General features: G+C 42.9%; 1 protein-coding gene across 11 annotated transcripts in view; it reads left to right on the top strand.

Annotated features, from left to right (window-relative positions):
* ATG7 (autophagy related 7) overlaps positions 1 to 18,661 on the top strand; it is a 328,672-nt gene that overhangs the window by 155,410 nt on the left and 154,601 nt on the right. For 10 of the 11 annotated variants that reach the window (XM_070046586.1, XM_070046585.1, XM_060307167.2 and 7 more), the window contains 2 exons: positions 434 to 509; positions 14,344 to 14,424. In XM_070046586.1, coding sequence (XP_069902687.1) covers positions 434 to 509; positions 14,344 to 14,424 — 157 coding nt within the window. The remainder of the gene's footprint in view (positions 1 to 433; positions 510 to 14,343; positions 14,425 to 18,661) is intronic. The other variant, XM_070046584.1, reaches the window with a different exon arrangement.

Raw genomic sequence — 18,661 nt, 5'->3', positions numbered from 1 at the left:
TCTGTTTCAAAATTTCAGTTCAATTCAACAGTGTGCTGTGGTGTTTTACAAGACTATTTGAGAGTAAGGGAGTTAACATTAGCCAGATGTTGCACTTGGCAATTTATCTGACTTACTCCTAATTCATTTCTCACAACTGTCTTATTCCTATTTTATAGGTGATGGACCTGAAGCACAGAGAAATTAAGCAACTTGCCTGTGCTCACAAGCTCTGGTCTTTCTGACTCTAAAACACAAGCTTTTTCTTTTTTAAACTATTCTTCTGCCTTCCTCCCAGGGAAATTAGGGTTTTTTTTTCCCTAGCTTATGCTGCCTAGCAAGGGGTGTTCAGTTATCCTTATAAATCTTATGTGGACCTCCTCCAGATCGTCCTCACAGGAATTAAACATAGATTTTTATGAAATGAACAGCTCTAATGGTTTCCTTTTCTCAGGGGCTACGCCATTGCCAGCAGCAGTGACGACCGCATGAATGAGCCTCCAACCTCTCTCGGGCTCGTGCCTCACCAGGTTAGTGACTGGGAATGAAATCACAATTCTGGACCCGATCCCAGTGGTGCAGTGGGAAAGTATTTGGGGTCATTCCAGCCCACCTCGTCTCCACCCTCTCTACCCTCCAGCTTACCTGGTATTTCAGTGGGAATTCTTTATGAGCACCTGGAGGAGATCCCATTCTGCAGGATGGTGACGAGAAGAAATCCTGAACAAGCAGCATTACCCAGAGTCTTGATTTAGCATTTAGCATGTTGACTAGGGGCCTCGTGATGGAGTAGAACAAGAGAGAACGGGCTTTGGAACCAACCAGACAGCGGCTTAAATCCCAGCCCGGCAGTTATTAAGATGGCCTTCCTTGGCCAAGTCATTAAACTTCTCTGAGCCTTAGTTTTCTTATCTAGAAAATGGAGTCAAGAATACCGACCTCAGCTGGTAGCAGTAGAGATGAGTGATGTTATACAGAAAGGGCTTAGCGACAGTGCCTGGTACGTCACAGCCCTCAGTAAATGGTGCTGCTAGTTTTGTTGCTGTTGTTTATTATTACTGACTCCTTAATAATTAAGAAATAATAAATAGTAGAAGCCAAATAACAGAAGGCTTTCTGGGCATGCATGGGAAAGCCATTGGAAGTGCACAGTGTCACCAGACAGTGGGGTGTCTTTTCAGAAAAAAGAATCTGAGGCATCATAGGGAAGGTCCACCCATAGAGAGCGAGAGAGAAAAAAAGCAGTGGGATGAAAATGTTAAATTCGTGTTGCCTTTTCACCAGTTTTCGTCACTATGCTTTTGGAGGTTTTCTGGTCTTACTTTTCGGAAATCATTTCTCTGGGTTCCGTGTGTGTATCTCAGTCTGTAGCAGGAAGGCTGTCTAGTTAGGGGAGCAGTGAGAGCACCCGACAGTCCCATCTGGGGGCTTGTGAGGACAGACTCACCAACGCGTGCAGAGAGCGGGGTAACTCACGCAGGTCGCGTTCGTCTCTCTCGCTGCCTACGCACACCTGCCCTGTCATTTTCTGGTTGAGGGTCTGAATCAGAAGAGGGGAAATTACTTGTGCACGGTCACAGAGGTAGTGGATATGCCGAAATCCATACCTAAACTCGGCATTCTGACCAGGGCTGCGTCTGAGGTTTTGTGAGTGGAAATAGCCCCGGCCTGCATTTTGGGAGAGTTTGCTTCGAATCGCTGCTCTGGGCCACTTGCCCTACGTCACCTGTCATGGATTTGTGTTAGGTCACTTACCTCCCTGGGCCTCAGTTTCTGTATCAGTAAAAGCAGGTGCTTTACCTTGTGTGCAGGATTGTCTGTGACGAGGCTTGGGAAAGCACACATCACCATGCAAATGTGACTTTTCCAGCCTGCCGCACTCAAGGTGGCATTTATTTGACATGAATGGGTTAATCTTTTCTGCAGAAACACTTCAAGTAGGACTCACTAGGCCCTGTAATAAGCCCCCCTCATCCCCATGAGGAAGCTGTCCTCCAGAGCCAACCTCTGCTGTGGACGTGCTCATCTGAATCCTCACCCTCATCCCTTTTCACATGTCTCCTTCCCTTTCTTCTGACCTTGAGATGTGCCCTCATCTCCTTTACAGATTTCATGCTGAGAAGGCCCTTAATTAAATTTTCAGTCGTGCCCCTGCACTGGTTTCCTTCTTGAAGTCCTTTATGTTAAATTACCGCAGTTGTAGTTTTCTCAGTGCTGAGGCCAGAGGGCAAAACAGTTTCTTTATAGAAGGGGTCCGGTGTCAAAATGCATGTGCCCATGTTTTTACAGTACTATGGCAACTAATCCCTCTCAGTGTTATTTACCCCCATGGAGCCTTGCAATTGTTTGTCATTCACCCACTCTTCTAGTTCTTTCTCCTAGTTTTCAAATGTCTGAAGGATTATTTTGGTTGTTGGCCATCTCTTCATTTGGCCTTTTCAAAGTCTGAAGAATAATGCAGCCATATATGGGAAAAGCCCAGTGTGTGTGTGTGTGTGTGTGTGTGTGTGTGTGTGTGTGTGTGTGTGTGTGTGAGATTACTTGCTTACATTATTTCAAGTTTCAAGCCTTTATTTTTAGCTACTTTCTAAAAAAGACAGTGGAGAAAGAGCTTTAAAATTAGTCAGGGTTGTGTGGTCCCTATTTTATAAGGCTTTAAATTTCTTCTTTTTTTTTTCTTTTTGAAGTGGAGTGAGTCCATTTATGCAACTGTGTTTTGATTAGGGGACCACCGTTTCCACAAAAACACTGGCTGTGTTGCAATGCAGACTCAGCACTTACCCCCTCCTTTTCCTGGCTCTCTTGAGACAAATGACTTCCTGTTGGAGAGGAACTCGGTAAACCCCTTTGTGTGCTTTGTATACAGAGAATAGCCAGTGACGTTCCCTGGGCTCATTTTTTCTCCATTCCCCAAAGGAGAGTGTTTATTAATTGGCCCTTGTGGAATGAGATGTAGTAGAAAAGTGATAGTCCTTGGACCGAGAATCACAAGGCCCCCCACCAGCGACTCATTGTGTAATCTGGGGAAAGTTGCTTAACTTCGCCCATGCTCTCTGCGTCTCAGCTCTCCCCCGTGTCAGACCTGGGAGGCCTGAGGATTACTTAGTCCATCTCTCCGTGGGACCACAGGCCGAATTTGGCTTATCCAGAGATTGGCCAAGTGCAGAAAAAGGCTTGATTAGTCCCTGAAATTCAGTGATATTCAGCCTGAAACAACCTCTTATTGCATTTGAAAACCGTGAAAAAACCATTTGAAGGTGAGAAAATAGGCTTATGGGTTTGTTCTTTTTAAAAAGTCTCTGGCCCACTGTGTGTGGATGGGATTCTGCAAGCAGGCAGCAATGAGTATAAGCCACTTTCTGCCTATGAAGGGAATGTTTTTTAATTTGTCATTTTTATCTATGTATAAAATATACACAATCACACAAATCATTAAGTATACAACTTGGATTCTCACAAAATGAACACCACTCATGTACCCAGCACGCAGGTCAAAATGAAGTGTTATCAAGTTCCCTGACATCCCCCCATGCTTCCTCAATTATCACTGCCTCCTTCCCACACAGAGACACGCAGCTCTTGGCTCCAAACACCTTGGGAGACTTTTGTCTAATTTTGAACTTTCTGTAAATGAAATAATATAATACATGGTCTTTGGAGTCTGGCTTCTTTGCTAGAGAGAACTTTTTCACTGTAGATCTTAGCGCATACTGTTATTCCCTCTGCTTCCCAGCAAGTGGGATCTTTTATTTAAAAAAAAAAAAAAAAGGTGGCGGGGTTGTCTTTTCCTGGCTCCCGGGGTGGTGACTGTTCTGTGAGGCCAGACCCCTTTTTCTGGTTCTTTGGCGGGAGGCACAGTTCAGGAGTTATCAAGTGTCGAGGCCACTCCTGATGTCTCCAGGAAGTTGGTGTGCAGGCTGGTGAGACAGAAATGTGACAGAAATTAACAGCCGATATAGCTGCTGATCATTTGACTGGACATCTCTCAGAGAACGAAAAGCATCGTGGCAATTCAGTAGTTGTCTGAAAACCATGGTCATGAATATAGCAGTCCTGCTTTGATACCAACATGGACCAGGCAGTTCACGTTTTTTCTCTTTGGGCAAATGGACTCTTGGTCCTCAAGTACTACTGAATGAAGACCCTGGATGGGTATGCCCCTCCTAGGGGTTTGGACTTGCCAACCCCATAGTTCTCTTGGGCTTTCAAGTTCTTTGTTTTAGTTACTTTCAGAAGAGTAGAACAAAGCCCAAACTAGGACAGAACCTGGGCAGGGACCAGCCTGGGAAATCTCCCAGTGAGACAAAAGCCGAGCTAGAGTTGTGGTCTCTAGCCAAGCCTCGGCCTGCTCTTGATTTGGCCTGTCTGCACAGGCTGTGCCCCACAAATCCTCAGGCCGTTCGCTTTCAGTAAGGTCTCTTTACCGTGCTCCGAAATGCTGACCTCGGTGTGCCTCTAGGGGTGTGGACGGATTGACTGCTGAGGAAGGAGGGTAAGAAGATAAGCACTAAGAGCGTATTTCCTGAGATGTAGCCCGAGAAAAGGAATCTCCTTCCCCCTCTGATTCTGTACCCCTCGAATTGATGGCAATGGAAAGGGCAGGAAGAACAGACAGTCCAAACGTCTGCTGTTTCACCATTTCAGCCACTGTGGTTTGTGACCTGTTCATCCTCCCTTCCCCCTCCCTCCAGTCATCCCTGCAGCAGGTGATCCCCAAACGCTGACGCCGTGCCAAAGCGCCATTAGGTTCAGAGAAGTTCGGTGACCGGCACGCAGCACAAGCGTTTGGTTCCACTTGCCTTTGGAGTTTCTAAGGTGGTGGATGTACCCCAAGCCACTCAGATGTGGTGAAGTCTCATTCCAATGGGGAGGCCCCTGAATACAGGAGGGATTTGGGTACAAGATCCGACAAGGTCTGGGCTTCCCTGGGTGCAAGGCCCTAGAAGAAGAGAGGGGCATTCCCCGCTCCTGGCACACAAAGTGGGGGATAAATTACACACAGTGCCAGAGTTCCAGAGCGTCTCAGGTAGCATCTCTTGGCCCAAGAGGACTTGGGCGTAATTTTATCAGTTGAAGGACGTCACTTGTGCCCCACGAGTTTTGCTCACCCGATGGGGCTGTCCTGTTTGGGAGGCTCGCGTGGGAGGGAACCAGAAGGCTCTGGATCATACAGATCCGATTAGAATCCCAGCTTTGCCTCTTAATTTCATTTTCATCCATTTGACAAACGGGTTCAAGGCGGTTCTTGCCACTTGTCACTGTGTGACCTCGGGCAGGTTACTGATCCTTTCTGAACTTCATATTTTAAATTACTAAAACGGGCATAATAATATACTAAACAACTGGGATTCATGTACAGATTAAATTACATTATAGATTAAATTACATTAGCACAGTTCTGGCCACATAAGGGACATTTGTAAATGTTTTTATCTTTCTCTTTCACTTTTAATTAAAATGGTAAAGTGGGCGCCTATCTAGCCTCCTAAAAAGGGAGTTACAAGGAATCTCGTAAAACTCTGGAAGCAGTGAGCATGCAGGGAAGGGTTGGAAGGATTAGTTCCATCCTGCGCTATTTTTCTAAGGATGGCGCTGGCTCATTTCCAGCTTGCTTCTTCTGCCCCTTGGTGGCCCCTGTTTGACAGTGAGAGGTGGGTTAGTGGTGGGAGCTGAAGCTGTTGTCTGAAACAAAGACCTCTGTGGTGCGCCTGAGGTTTTGCATTTGCTAAACTTTATTTTGGCGTTGAATTTGGTTAAGACTCTCTGCAACATCCAAGAGCAATGCGGAGTTTGGAGTTAGCTCTTATTTATGCAAACTCCAAGCTCTAGAAATACCGCCAGGCCTGCTGGAAACCGGTGTGAAGTCAAAGCAGCAGGTTTCTGCTGTGGCTGCAACTGTGCCTTCTCAGAATGGCTGTTTATTTCTGGGCATTGGCTCTTCACTTCCCATCCAGGGGAGGTTGATTTTGGACGCACGCAGCAGTAAGCGGCAACTTGCAGCGAGCAGCAGTGAGCAGTAGCTGGAAGCAATATCAGTCCCCGGACCGGGAGTCCTAACTGCTAGACCACAGAGGCCAGCGGCTAGGGCCTAAACCCGCAGTTCTAGCCTGGCTTGTCAAGAAAGAATTCAGGCAAGGAGGCAGAAAGTAAAGAGAAAAGTAGAAAGTTTCTTGGAAAAGCAAAGTACGTGTGGAAAGACGCATGGGAGAACTGAGAGAGAGAGTAACGCCTTTAGGAAGTTTAAATCCTGTATGAGGGGGCAGTTTTCCAGGTTTTTGTCTCCCTTCTGGCCAATCATCTTGCTTTGTCCCCCCCTGGCTAATTTGTCTCAGGACCCTCCCCTTAGGTGCACACTTACCCCACAGTCAAGATGGACCCCGACGTGAAGGCATCTGGGAGAAGCAAGAGTCACCATGGCATGGAGTTGTCCCCTGACTTTTGACCCCCAAGGAGCCTTTCTACACATGTGTAGTGTCTCCCTTGCCCCAAGGAGGGGCGAAGTGGAGATCCCTTGATCCTTTACTCAAACGAGGTTTTGCCCCTCTTTGTTTTTGCCATGACTGTTATCTTAAGGCATCCACAGGAGACAAAACTTGGCTTTTTACCCTGTCTCTGTCATTGCTTCCATTTCGGAGAGCAAACAGGAGGCTGATTTTAAATGTCTAACCTGAAGCCCACCTATCTCCTGTCTCAGGAAATGCAAACAGGAGGCGAGTTGTAAGTGTCCGGCCTGAAGCCCATTTTTTCCTGCCCCATGAAATGTTAACAGAAGGCCAGTTGTAAATGTCTAACCTGGAGCCCATCTATCTCCCACCTCAAGGTGGGCTTGGGGCTCAAGCCGCTTTCACTCAGCTTAGGTGTAAACACCATGAGGGGCTGCCCAGAATGGAAGAGACCCCTTTCTATTCCTGATCTATTTATTTTGTAGCTGACTGGGCATAAATGACTGAAGATAATTTAATCCACTCAGACCCTGATGGCAGCCGTCTTGATATTGAGTTTTTGGTTTTGAGGGGGTGTTTATTTGTTTTTTAATTCCTCTGGTCTTCTCTTTCTTTCTTCCGTTCTTTTTACCTTCTCCTTGATTTTCCCCTAGACTTGGGAGAGAAGGAACAGAACTCAGATCCCTGGCTTTACCACTTGGTAGTTGTAGAATCTTGGGCGAGCCAAGCCACTTCCCTGAGCCTCGATTTCTTTATCTAGAATACAGGGGAAAGTCCCAGGATGGTAGTGAGGGCAACATGAGATGAGTATGTGAAAACACTCCAGAGGGCCAGACACAGGGATGGCACGTAGCAGATGTCGCTCCTCTGCTCAGTCCCCTAGGCCACCATTTCCACAGGATGTCAGGACATGCCCTCCTGCAAGGCTTCCAGGGTTAGGAGGGAGCAGTTGTTTCTATGGAGGGAGAAGGGAGTGGGGTTAGCACTTTAGGGGAGGCACAGGAGAGGCAGAGAAGATGGGTGAGTTTGAGAATCTGAAAGGCGACCAGTGTCCCTGTAACGTAGAGAATTGGGAGAGCACAGGGGAAGAGGAGGAGAGGCAGGGCCTCACAGGCCATCTTAAACCCAGGGGCAGCGGAGAGCCGTTGAAAAGTCATAAGCGGAGCGGTGACGTGATCAGGTTTGGCTGCTGTACAGAGAATGGACCGGAGGAGATAACAGAGGATCTGGGCATAGAATTGGAGTCCTTGAGCCTTTAAGTGGAAGACAGCCTAATCCAGGGATGGTGCATCAGAATCACCTCGGGAGCCGTTCCAGAATACACATTTCCCAGCCCTGTTCCAGATCCACTGAATGACAACCTCCAGGGACGTTAGGTGTTTGAGAACAACGACTTCATTCTATAAAGATGGTTTCTTGATGGCATCCTATGGGACAAAGCACGTGACTCGTCAAGTTAACACGGACCAAATCCTGCTCGTTGGTGATGGCTTTTGAGTTTTGTGCTCCCACCGGCCCTAGTTCTCTTTCCAAAAGGGCCCTGGACTCCTAATCCCTAGGACACACCCCCAAACAGGTGTTCCTGCCTTCCAACCTTTGGACGATAGTTAGATGCGCACAGGTGCGCGTAATGAATCCGGCCGGGACCGCCCACTGTCCCCCTGGGAATCGCCCCGAGGGGGGAGGGAGGCCGGGAGCCTATATAGGCCTGGCTCTGAGGCTTTGTGCGTCATCTCTGCGCTCATCTTTGCTCCTTCCGGTTGAGGGGGCGTGAGACCTTGTTAGCCAAGCGCAAGTACAACCATGCGCCTCGCTGGTGTTTGAAGACGGGGATTCAACTCAAGCTCCTTCTGCCCTTTGTGGGGCCTGGGGGTGAAGAGAGGGAAGGGAGCCAGGAAACCGCAGGTAATTGTACTTCTCCCAGCTTCCCAGGTGGGGTTTTTAAATATTCAGGGGGTAGCGAAGAGACGCGTGTTGTAGAGCTGGTCTGTTCGTAGAACACTCTTTCTTTCCCTGGAAGGCTACATTGGAAACTGATGCTGGGGGGGGCTTTTTTTGGTGGTTTTTTTTTGTTTTTTTTTGAGGCAGAGGGATTGGGGGCAATAGGGACTTTATGCTTTCATTTTGTACCTTTCTGTATTGTTTGGAAAATGTTAAGGAGGTTATGAACCTTTTTTAGTCACCTTTTTTGAGGCATAACTTATGTACAGTCAAATGTACCCGTTTAAACGTGCATTTTAATGAGTTTAGACGAGTGTGTACACTTGCATATGACCACCACCACCGCAAATGAGGTCCAGAGCTTTTCCATCCATCCCCAAAACTGACTTTGTGCCTTTTCTATGGTAATATCCCCACCCTCAGACCCAGGCAACCACTGATTGGATTTTCATACAGGCCATTTTAATATCTTCTTTATTCTTTTCAGCATTAAGAGGAAAAAAACCTTCATCAATGTAATTTAGAAAATAAAATATGCAGCGAGGCAGGCAAAGTTTGGCCCCTCTAGTAGAGGCGCATGTGTGTGTGTTCGTGTGTTTGTGGAATTGGCAGTTTTTCCCCCTCTAGGGAGGGGAGAGATTGAGAAGCCAATAGTATTCGGAAGGCTGTTTAAAAGGAAGTTAAGTATTTAAATATATTTTAAAAAATAGGAAGACAGGAGTAAATATGCTATGGGAGTACGGGTTATTTTTTTGCTCTTTTGTTTTCTGTCATGCTTATTACTTTTATAATAGGTCGAATTAAAATTTTTAAAAAGAGCTGTTTAATACCCTCCTGTAAGGAAAGATGGACAGCAAATATTATAATCAAATAAGGGTTTAGAGTAAGCTGTGTGTAGTCCCCAAAGTTGGAAGACTGTACCTTGAGCCGTGTCAAGAGGCCTTAGAGTGGATGGAGAAATCACTTTATAAAATCTTGTCATTTAGATGTTAATTTAGATGTGGCTGAATTAGCCGGGTGTGGTGGTACTATGCATAAAAAACGTGGAAAGGAGGCAGAGGCTTGCTAACTGCTTCCATCTGCTTTCTGACATACAACAGGTGATGCTGAGGGTATAGATTAAACCACGGGAAGGGGTAAATGAGGTTGGTAACTGAAAGCATCTTCTTCCAAAGGCTCTGAATCACCTGGGCTCTTGTTAAACATGCACATGCTCTGGCCTTACTTCAGATCTTTTCAGTCAAGTTCCAGGGGATTCTTCTGATCAGGCAGGCATCGAAAAATACCAGATGAGCATATTGTTTCATATACTTTGCACACTTCTAAGTAGGAGGATGTTGGTGAATTTTTCTCCACCCAAGCAAGGGACAAATCCTTATAACTTCTTTGATTGTGAATTGGTGCCTGGCCTCTCTAAATAGGTAGAATATATTTATTAGGATTTTGCATCAGGTGCCTGGATTTTAGATTTGCTCTGGGATTTCTATGCATGTCTAAGGAAGGTGCTAAAATTTTAAGTAGCAACTTCTGCTCTTTAAATTTTATGCATTTCTTGTAAGATTTTAGGGAACACAGCATATTGTGGAAGCTCAGTGCATTTGTAATACAGGGGATTTAAAGAGTTGTTGATGGGGAAGGACTTCATATTGCCTGGAAGATGTGAATGGTGGTAAGATGGAGTTTTTCTTGTGGTTTATTTGGGATGTGTTTCCTCTGAATACTTCAGGTATGAATAATTTGGTTGGCTTTGGGATGTTTGTGTTTTTCTCATCCACTCATTTCATAATTAATAATTAGTATTTGTTATGAGCAAATCACTGTGCTATGGACAGATGCAAATAGTTCAACCTATATCTTGCCCTCTAAAAGCAAGAGAGATTAAAAAGTAATTTTTTAAGTAATTATATTACACAAGCTGATTCTAAAACTCATTTGGCAAGGCAAAGGACCCAGAATAGTTAAAATAATCTTGAAAAAGAAGAACAAAGTTAGAAGACTCATACTTCCCAGTTTCCAAACTTACTACAAAGCTACTATAATCAAGACAGTGTAGTACTGTCATAAAGGTAGACATATAGATCAACAGAATAGAATTGAGAGTCCAGAAAGGAACCCTGACATTTATGGTCATTTCTCGCCAATTAAACGGGGGGAGAAGAGCCTTTTCAAGAAAGTATTGGAACAACTGGATTTCCACATACAAAACAGTGAATTTGGACCCTTATGTCACACCATATAAAAAAACACCTCAAAATGGATTGCAGACCTAAATGTAAGAGCTAAAACTATTAAATAAGAAAACATACTAACTCTTCTTAACCTTGGGTGAGAATTGGTTTGTTATCTATGATACCAAAAGGCCAAGCAACCAAAGGAAAAATAAATAGGACATCAAGAAGGTAAAGTTCTGTGCTTCAAAGGACACCCATCAAGAAAGTGAAAAGACACCCCACAGAATGGGAGAAAATATTTGCAAAATCATATCTGAAAGAAACTCATATCCAGAATATATAAAGAACTCTTAACATTCAACAATATAAAGAAAACCCAATTTAAAATTTGGCCAAGAATTTGAATCTACATTTCTCTGAAGAAAGATAATATGAATGGTCAAGAAGCACATGAAAAAATGCTCAACACTTAGTCATTAGAGAAATGCAAATCAAAACCACAGTGAGCTACCACTTCATATTCATTAGGATGGCTACCTCAAAGAGACAAGAAGGTGGAGAAATTGGAACCCTCGTATGTTGCTGGCAGGAAAGTAATATGGTGCAGTCACTTTGGTCTTCAAAATGTTAAACATATAGTTACCATGAGATCCATTAATGCCATTCTATATATATATATACCCAAAAGTTATTCAACTTGTGAATAAACAAAATATGGTATATCCATGTAATTGAATAGTATTTAGCAATAAAAAGGAATGAAATACACATGATACAATATAGTAAGTGAAGCCAGTCATATATGATTCTATTTGTAGTAAATAGGCAAATTAGGCAAATCAATAGAAATAGAAAGTAGATTAGTAGTTGCCAGCATTTGGGAAAAGTGGAAAATGGGGACTAATTTCTTAGGGGTTCTGAGTTTCTTTTGGGGGTGCTGAAAATGTTCTGAAATTAGGTATTGGTGATGTTTACAAAATTCCATGAATATACTAAAAGCCACTGAATTGTATACGCTAAAGTAAGTTTATGGTACATGAGTTTTTTCTCAGTAAACCTGTTATTTTTTAAAGAAATAACTATTACATAAGTTATTTTGGTGATAAATACCAAAAAGAAGGATTTCACGTAATGAAGGCGTTATCTCTAAGTCAAGTGGTGGGTGGATTGAGTATTTATGAAAGAGGTGCGTTTGAGCTTGAGTGACTGTTATGGAAGATGTAGATTTGGTTATATAGCTGGTTCCCAAAGGAAGAGCTCTGAGTCACAGAATTCGGCGTGAGACAAGGTCAGCAACACAGTAATGTCTTTGAGAGGGACGTTGTACTTGAGCTTAGTAGTTGTATGAAGCCTGTGAAAAGATCAGAAAGGCAAAATGGGCCCAGATTAGGGGGGACCTTGAGTGCCAGCATGAGGAATTCTCTGCTTTTTTGGTCAGCTCTAGGAAGCTGATAAAAAGTGACACACCTCAGAGCTGTGTCTTAGGAAAATTAATCCATAGCAGAGTGTTGGATTCAGTGGGAGGGAGAGAGCTCACCTGTGGAGGTGCCCGTTAGGAGTCTGTCGCAGTTGGTGTGAGAACAGGCCTTCCTCTTTTGAATTTCCTAAAACTGGAATTAGTTTGGTGGAGTTCTGAGCCTTCTGAGACCAACTTGGGGAATTTGAAAGGCCTCACACACAGATGTTATTCTACTTCATTTCCTGGGAAAATGAGTCAGTTTCCTGGTAAAGAGCTGTCTGGGGTGCTAAACAATGGTGTGGGTGCCCCTGCTTGGCCACCCCATTCACTTCGGCTCCTTTCTGTTGCTCACCACCTGTGTTTTTGGTTTATATTTTCTCTTTCCTTCCTTCCTTCCTCTCCCTTTTCTCCCTTCATTTCCGCTCCTAACTGGGTCTACTGTCTCCCTTCCCTTCGCCTTTAACTCCGCACCTCCAATCGTGGAACAGTTTAGCAGAGAAAAATACCAGTATTTCTTTGCACAACACAAAGTTTATTACCTGTATGAGAGAAAAGAGAATCAGGAGACCTTTTCATGAAACCTATATGGAGACCTTAACCTGTAGGCCATATCAGTGAACATTTTCATGGAAAATATGCTACATATGATAAATATTTTTCTAGGTAAATTTAATATTAAAGCCATTGAGATAGAAGGAGACTCACTATGAGAATTCTTTGGGCCTGTAACTTCCAGATCTCATGAGGATCTCAACATATCCATTTGTGACCTGCAGTTATAGTCTTTTCTGCTGGTTTGCCATCTCTTGTTTTGGTGACCTGGAGAGCAAACTTAGGACCCTGCTTGTGCCTCAAGCACTGTATTAGGAAATGGTCACCACCTTCCTGAGATACAGAGAACTAAAGATTTAGAACTAAAGAACTAAAGATACAGAGAACTAAAGATTGTCACATTTTCAAAGGTTCACTGTGAGGCCAGCTAACTTATCCCAGCTATCTAGCTTATCATTACTACCAAACACTCTCTTGATCTTGGATTACATTGAAATCTCATAACATATAGATAACGACGTTTAAAAGATTGCTATAGGCATTTCCTTTAAGGTTAGATCTTCCAGCAATAAGTATGCAAATGTAACTAGACTAGTTGCAGTGTGGGCTTAAAGGTGGAGTTGCCCACACTCAGAAGCCTGTCTCTTTGAAGAGTCCGCCAGGTTTCCTTGGTTTTGTTTTGCGGGAGTGTTGGTAGGGTGGCTAAAGGCAACAAGGACTGGGGGGAGAGCGGGGGGGGGGTTCTTTTGCTGTACTCAAGTGAGGCTGTTAAATGTGTGGTGAGCCCTCACACTGAGGACGAAAGCTGTGCCGTCCTGAGAGGGAGGGAAGGGAAAGGAAGGAGAGAGGGAGCCCCGGCCAGGGCCTGGCCAGGTTTGGGAGCAGGGGCCCGCTTCTGAATCTTAGCGTTGTCACTTTTTGTTTACCTGAGCCAAGATGCTTCACCCTTCCCAGCCGGAGTTTCATCAGTGGGGTAGTTGTCAAGACCAAATAAATTAACTCGAGAAGATTGGTGGTGTTTGGCTTATTGTAAATGTTGAGTCCTATGGAGACTTTAGAGATTTCACCATACATATTTTTAGTAATAATGTTTAAATGATATATGTAACAGTTGAAAGTCCCCTTTTGGTGTCAGTGTAGTTCTGGAAGTGTAGTGTCTGGATTACTTAAATTATAGTTTGCGAAACCTGGTTATAACTGACACCCCGTAAATGGAAATGAGTTGTAATTCAGAAATTATAACTGAGGTGCTCAAGGTGGCGCTGTTTCCCCATCAACTTGGTAATGCGCTCCATTTTATCCCTATCTGTTCCAACTCGGGCAAGTAACCGGATCTATATTTAGGACCATTTCTGCCTTCTGTAGTCCCCAGCCCTTCTTACTGAGGCCGCACTCCAATACCACATCCTAAAAATGCACACTTGTCCTATATTCACTGTAACATACATGAGAATTGTCAGTAATAAACTAGTTGACTGGTTATATATTTGAAGACATTTATGAAAACAATACTTCAGATTTTACAGCTTTCTTTTTATATTTTGGAGTCAGTTTGTGTTTAGGTCTCAAATATGTGCAAAGCTTGTAGACCAGTTCTTAATGGAATAAAGGACGTCATATAGTTCTTCCTCAAACTGATTATATAGTACGAGGGAAAATATCTACATTGAACTTCATTTTTGTGAATCTGTACCAGGAGCACCCTATTAATTGTTTCCCACTTCTTGTCAGAAGCGACACACGTACTTCACAGGTGTGTCATTCTGGGCTTGATGTGCCTTGTTGTGTTTGTTTTTAGATACGAGGATTTCTGTCGCGATTTGATAATGTCCTTCCTGTCAGCCTGGCATTTGACAAATGTACAGCTTGTTCTTCCAAAGTAAGTCGTTCTACATTCATGGGACTTGTTTAAAATGAGCTCTTCAGCCTTACTAGCCAGAGGCACTGAAACCAACTGAGGGCTTTCTGTGGAGGAGGGGAGGGCCTAAAAATGCCAAACCAGAAAGGATTGTGTTTTCATTTTATCTGTATTCATTCTCACGAGAAACCAGCCTGAGAAAGTGTGGTTTATAGTGTAGAGAGAGAGCCTGAATTAGATTACTATAGTTCCGTATTAGTACTTGAATCATGATGGTAATTTGGACTCGAATTTGAACTTTACTCGTCTTTGTTCCTCCCCAGAGAGCTCCTCGCTTGTACCGACCATCCCAGAGCAATTTTTAAGTGTTACTCCGGGGATGAGGGGTAGCAGGCGGTCCTGGTGGTGTGTCTTTCGGAGATCTACATAATGACAAAGAAGGAGTAAACAGAGATTAGGGCCCTGGAGCGGGAGCCAATAAAAGGGCCCATTCAGCTTTGATCTTTCCAGAGGCTCTAAAAATAGAGCTGGTATGTCCTCCATTGTAATGGGAAACGGCTGATGTATCTCAAAACTACAGTGATGGCATCTCATTTTTTAATAGGCTTTGAGATAGTCTGAGTTATTTTCACATGTACACTGTGTGTTATAGCTGATTTCCTTTTGGATACCTCTTTAAGCCTTCTAATGCCCAGTGATTTAACCTGGGCTTTTAAAACTCATGATTCTTGATAAGACTTTCATGTTCAAGTGTTATGCAAAATAGCGTTGGGGTCATTAATCCCAAACTCTGGCCTCTCAGTTATAATTTGGGACTTTGCTGTGTAGCCTACATCTGGCACTCTGAAAGGGATTGAATTCTAGGGATAGTCTCTCCACTCTGAGATGACACGCTTTCTTTGAAAACTTTACCTGGGTCTTGTCTTATGAGAAGCACAATCCTGACCAGTCAGTCTCTCTAAAAAGTTAACTCAGGGGGTTTCCCTGGTGGTCCAGTGGTTAAGACTCCGAGTTTCCAGTGCAGGGGGCACGGGTTCGATCCCTGATCAGGAAACTAAGATCCCACATGCCGTGCGGCACGGCCAAAAAAAAAGTTAACTCAGATTTGACAAACAATGTTGATAAATTTGGTTAATTTTAGGTGCTCAAAAACTTAGAGTAGCTCTTTCTCTCTTTTCTTCAAAAGTAAAGTAAGCTCCTGTTCTATCGTTATGCATCCCAAGTGTCTCTGTTGAGATTTAAAGCTGTTTGTTAGTAGTTATCCGTGAGCTCCTTTTTTCTGTAGGTTCTTGAAGGCATCTTCTATCTTCTCGAGTCAGGGCCTCAAGGACGTCTGTGTGCACTTCTGTCTTCAGAAATGCAGGTTTTAGGATTACGTGCTCTTCAGTGGAGCACATTTTTTTCTTTGAATGGCTAAGCTAATTGGTCTCAAAATAACTTGGCAGTATTAATTTTCATATTGAAATTGTTTGGCACCGGTGCCAGAGGTTTTTCTGTGGCTTTATGTAAATCTGGTTAGTCAATGAAATAACGATAATTGGGTTCTCTAAGTGAAATGCAAACACTCATTTTTTCTTGTTCTATTTCTAATTAAATTAGCCCTTGAGGTACTGTTTACAAAAGGATCACAAGCATACCAGCTAGCTGAGGTCCCTTATATTCTTTGAAAGAGAATAGCTTTGCATTTTCTTTCACACTTATTGTAAGCATTAAATTAATTATAGGTATTACTTTTTTGTTAGCAAAATTATTTCCCCTTGGTGGTCATTCTGAGAGTCCTGCTTTACATAAACATGCTGGACGATTTAATACAAGCTGACTTGGATTTTAACAGCTGTGCTATTCCCATAGCGATCACTTTTCATGTGGTCTGGGTATTAAATTTCTTCTGTGCTGAAAAGGTTGCTGCATTGGTGCATGTATTTCCTTACAGTAGAAACACCGCATTTACGTACTTGGCTAACTTGTTTATTCACTTAGGAGGATGTCATTCTCTGTTATCTGCAAACCCAGCATTAATACTTTGAAATGACAAATCCAATTACATTTTCATCTCTGTGCATGTGAATTTTTCTTAATTCATACTTAGCATAATATTTTTTATACTGAGTCATATCATAGTTGTTATTGTTTCAAAAAAATTCTTTGAGGCTAAAAATGACTTTTAAAAATTTCTCCTTTGACATCCATGAAGTAATTTTTTCCTTTGGTAGTGTTCAGTATTTTTGCTTTTTTTTTCCCCTTAGCACTAAGGCCATGCTTGTGTCTTGATTTAAGCACAAGTACAGAAAGATTGGGGAGGTAGAATAAACTATGCTGAGTAAAAATGCCTTCATTACCTTATTTATATCAGTAAAATATAGACCTTTTATAAGGCCTGAGGTGGGGAAGAGTACAGTTCTCTGCTTCTGTGGCAGGGAAGGCTAAATCATCTACACGCAAATTGTTCCTTATCCTATTTGATTTTAGCTTGGCATACAGCCAGGTGAATTGTTCCATCTTCCAGAAAAAATATTGAAGAATCTGGAGGGAGTAGGGTGGTGAGGAGTCGCTTTCATTCCAGTTTCTATTTATTGCCTTGTAAGACTTTCCAAAATGATAGTATCTGTCACTAGAATTTCAAAAAACCCTATTGGAAGGTATATGAGTCCTTTTCTAGGTTTCATAAAGGAATTCAGAGCCAAATAGTTGTGTGGAATTGCTACCAAAGGGAAAAGTACAGATTTGAAACCGATATTCTTGAAAGAATTTCTTATAATACATGGAGTTAATTTGTTGTTTTTAGATTTTTCACCTAAGTAATTGGGAGGAAGTTAGGGTATTTGGAGGGGTACCTTTCTATTTTGATATAATTTTAAACTTACAGACAAGTTGCAGGAATAGTACAAGGAACTCCTTTACCCAGATCCCCCAAGTGTTTACATTTTTCCCCATTTGTGTGTATGTGCTCTTCTCCCTCCCTGCCTCTCCTCTTTTTGTTGAAACTGAGAGTGAATTGGAGACATTGTGATTGTTCATAGCTAAGTACTTCAACATATGTTTCCTAAGAAAAAGTTTCCTATCTTACCTAAGCACAATGCACTTACCAAATTCAGGCAGTTTAATGTTTGTGTAACAATACTGTTATCTAATACACGGTCCATATTTCAGATGTTGTTATTTGTACCAGTAATGTTCTTCATAAGTTTTTTCTCCAGACCAGAATCCAGTTCAGGATCGGGCATTTAGTTGTCATGTCTCTTTGGCTTCCCTCAATCTGGAAAAGTTCCTTAGCCTTTCTTTGTTTTTCTTAACTTCACCACTTTGACATTTTGCCAGTTATTTTGTAGAATTTCCCTCAATTTGGATTAGTCTAATGTTTCCTTATGATTAGATTCAGGTTATGAATTTTTGGCAGGAATACCAAAGAAATGATGATGTATCCTCATGTCAGGAGGCACATGATATATTTTATCCCCTTTGGTAATGTTAACTTTCCCCCTTTCCATATTTGTAACTACCTTCCCCAACAGTGAGAAACCTGGCTCCCAGTATCCTGCATATATTCACTTAACTTGCTCAAGCCTGGAATACACAGAAAGTAGTTCCAAAATTGCCAGTCCATACTACTGCAGATAGTAAACCTATTACGTAGAGTTTGATCATTGTGCATGGTTCTTTTTTTCTAGGCAAAATTTACATACAGTGAAATGCGTGAATCTTAAGAGGACAGTACTATAATTCTGACAAACACATACACCCAGGTAACCTACATTTCAGTCAAGACATAGAATGTTTCCATTACGCCAGAAAGTTCCCTTGTACCCCTTCCCAGTCAGTCTTGGGGGAGGGGAGCAGTATTTTGAGTATTGTGACGGTTCTCTTTCCCTAGAAGGAGTAAAACTAGGCCCCTTCTGGTGTTTTATGTAACAGTAGCCTTGTTCCTGGGACCCAGAAGTTGACTGGAAACTTCTCTCATATGTGCAGAGTCAGGAGCAGGGCTGTGCCTGAGGAGACTGCAGGCAGACGATTCTTGATCTTGTCGCACGATTCTGTCACAACCTTGGCAATATTGCAGGAACAGCCTATTACGAAGAAGCAGGCCCCAAACTTGGTTTTTATACCGTCTGGGACTGCCTAGTGCACAGATGTAGCAAGATGTGCCCAGAAACCTGATCTTCAGATTTTAATTAGCCATTAGCAGCCCTAATATTATACTCATTCTGGTGTTTACTATTCGATGGAGTCTCCTGTTGACAGGTTATGACTGAACTTCCCA

This window comes from Globicephala melas, chromosome 11 (assembly GCF_963455315.2).
Source record: "Globicephala melas chromosome 11, mGloMel1.2, whole genome shotgun sequence".
NCBI classification, from domain to species: domain Eukaryota; kingdom Metazoa; phylum Chordata; class Mammalia; order Artiodactyla; family Delphinidae; genus Globicephala; species Globicephala melas.
Note: the sequence above shows the minus strand (reverse complement) of the source record. Positions and strands in the feature narration are given on the sequence as shown.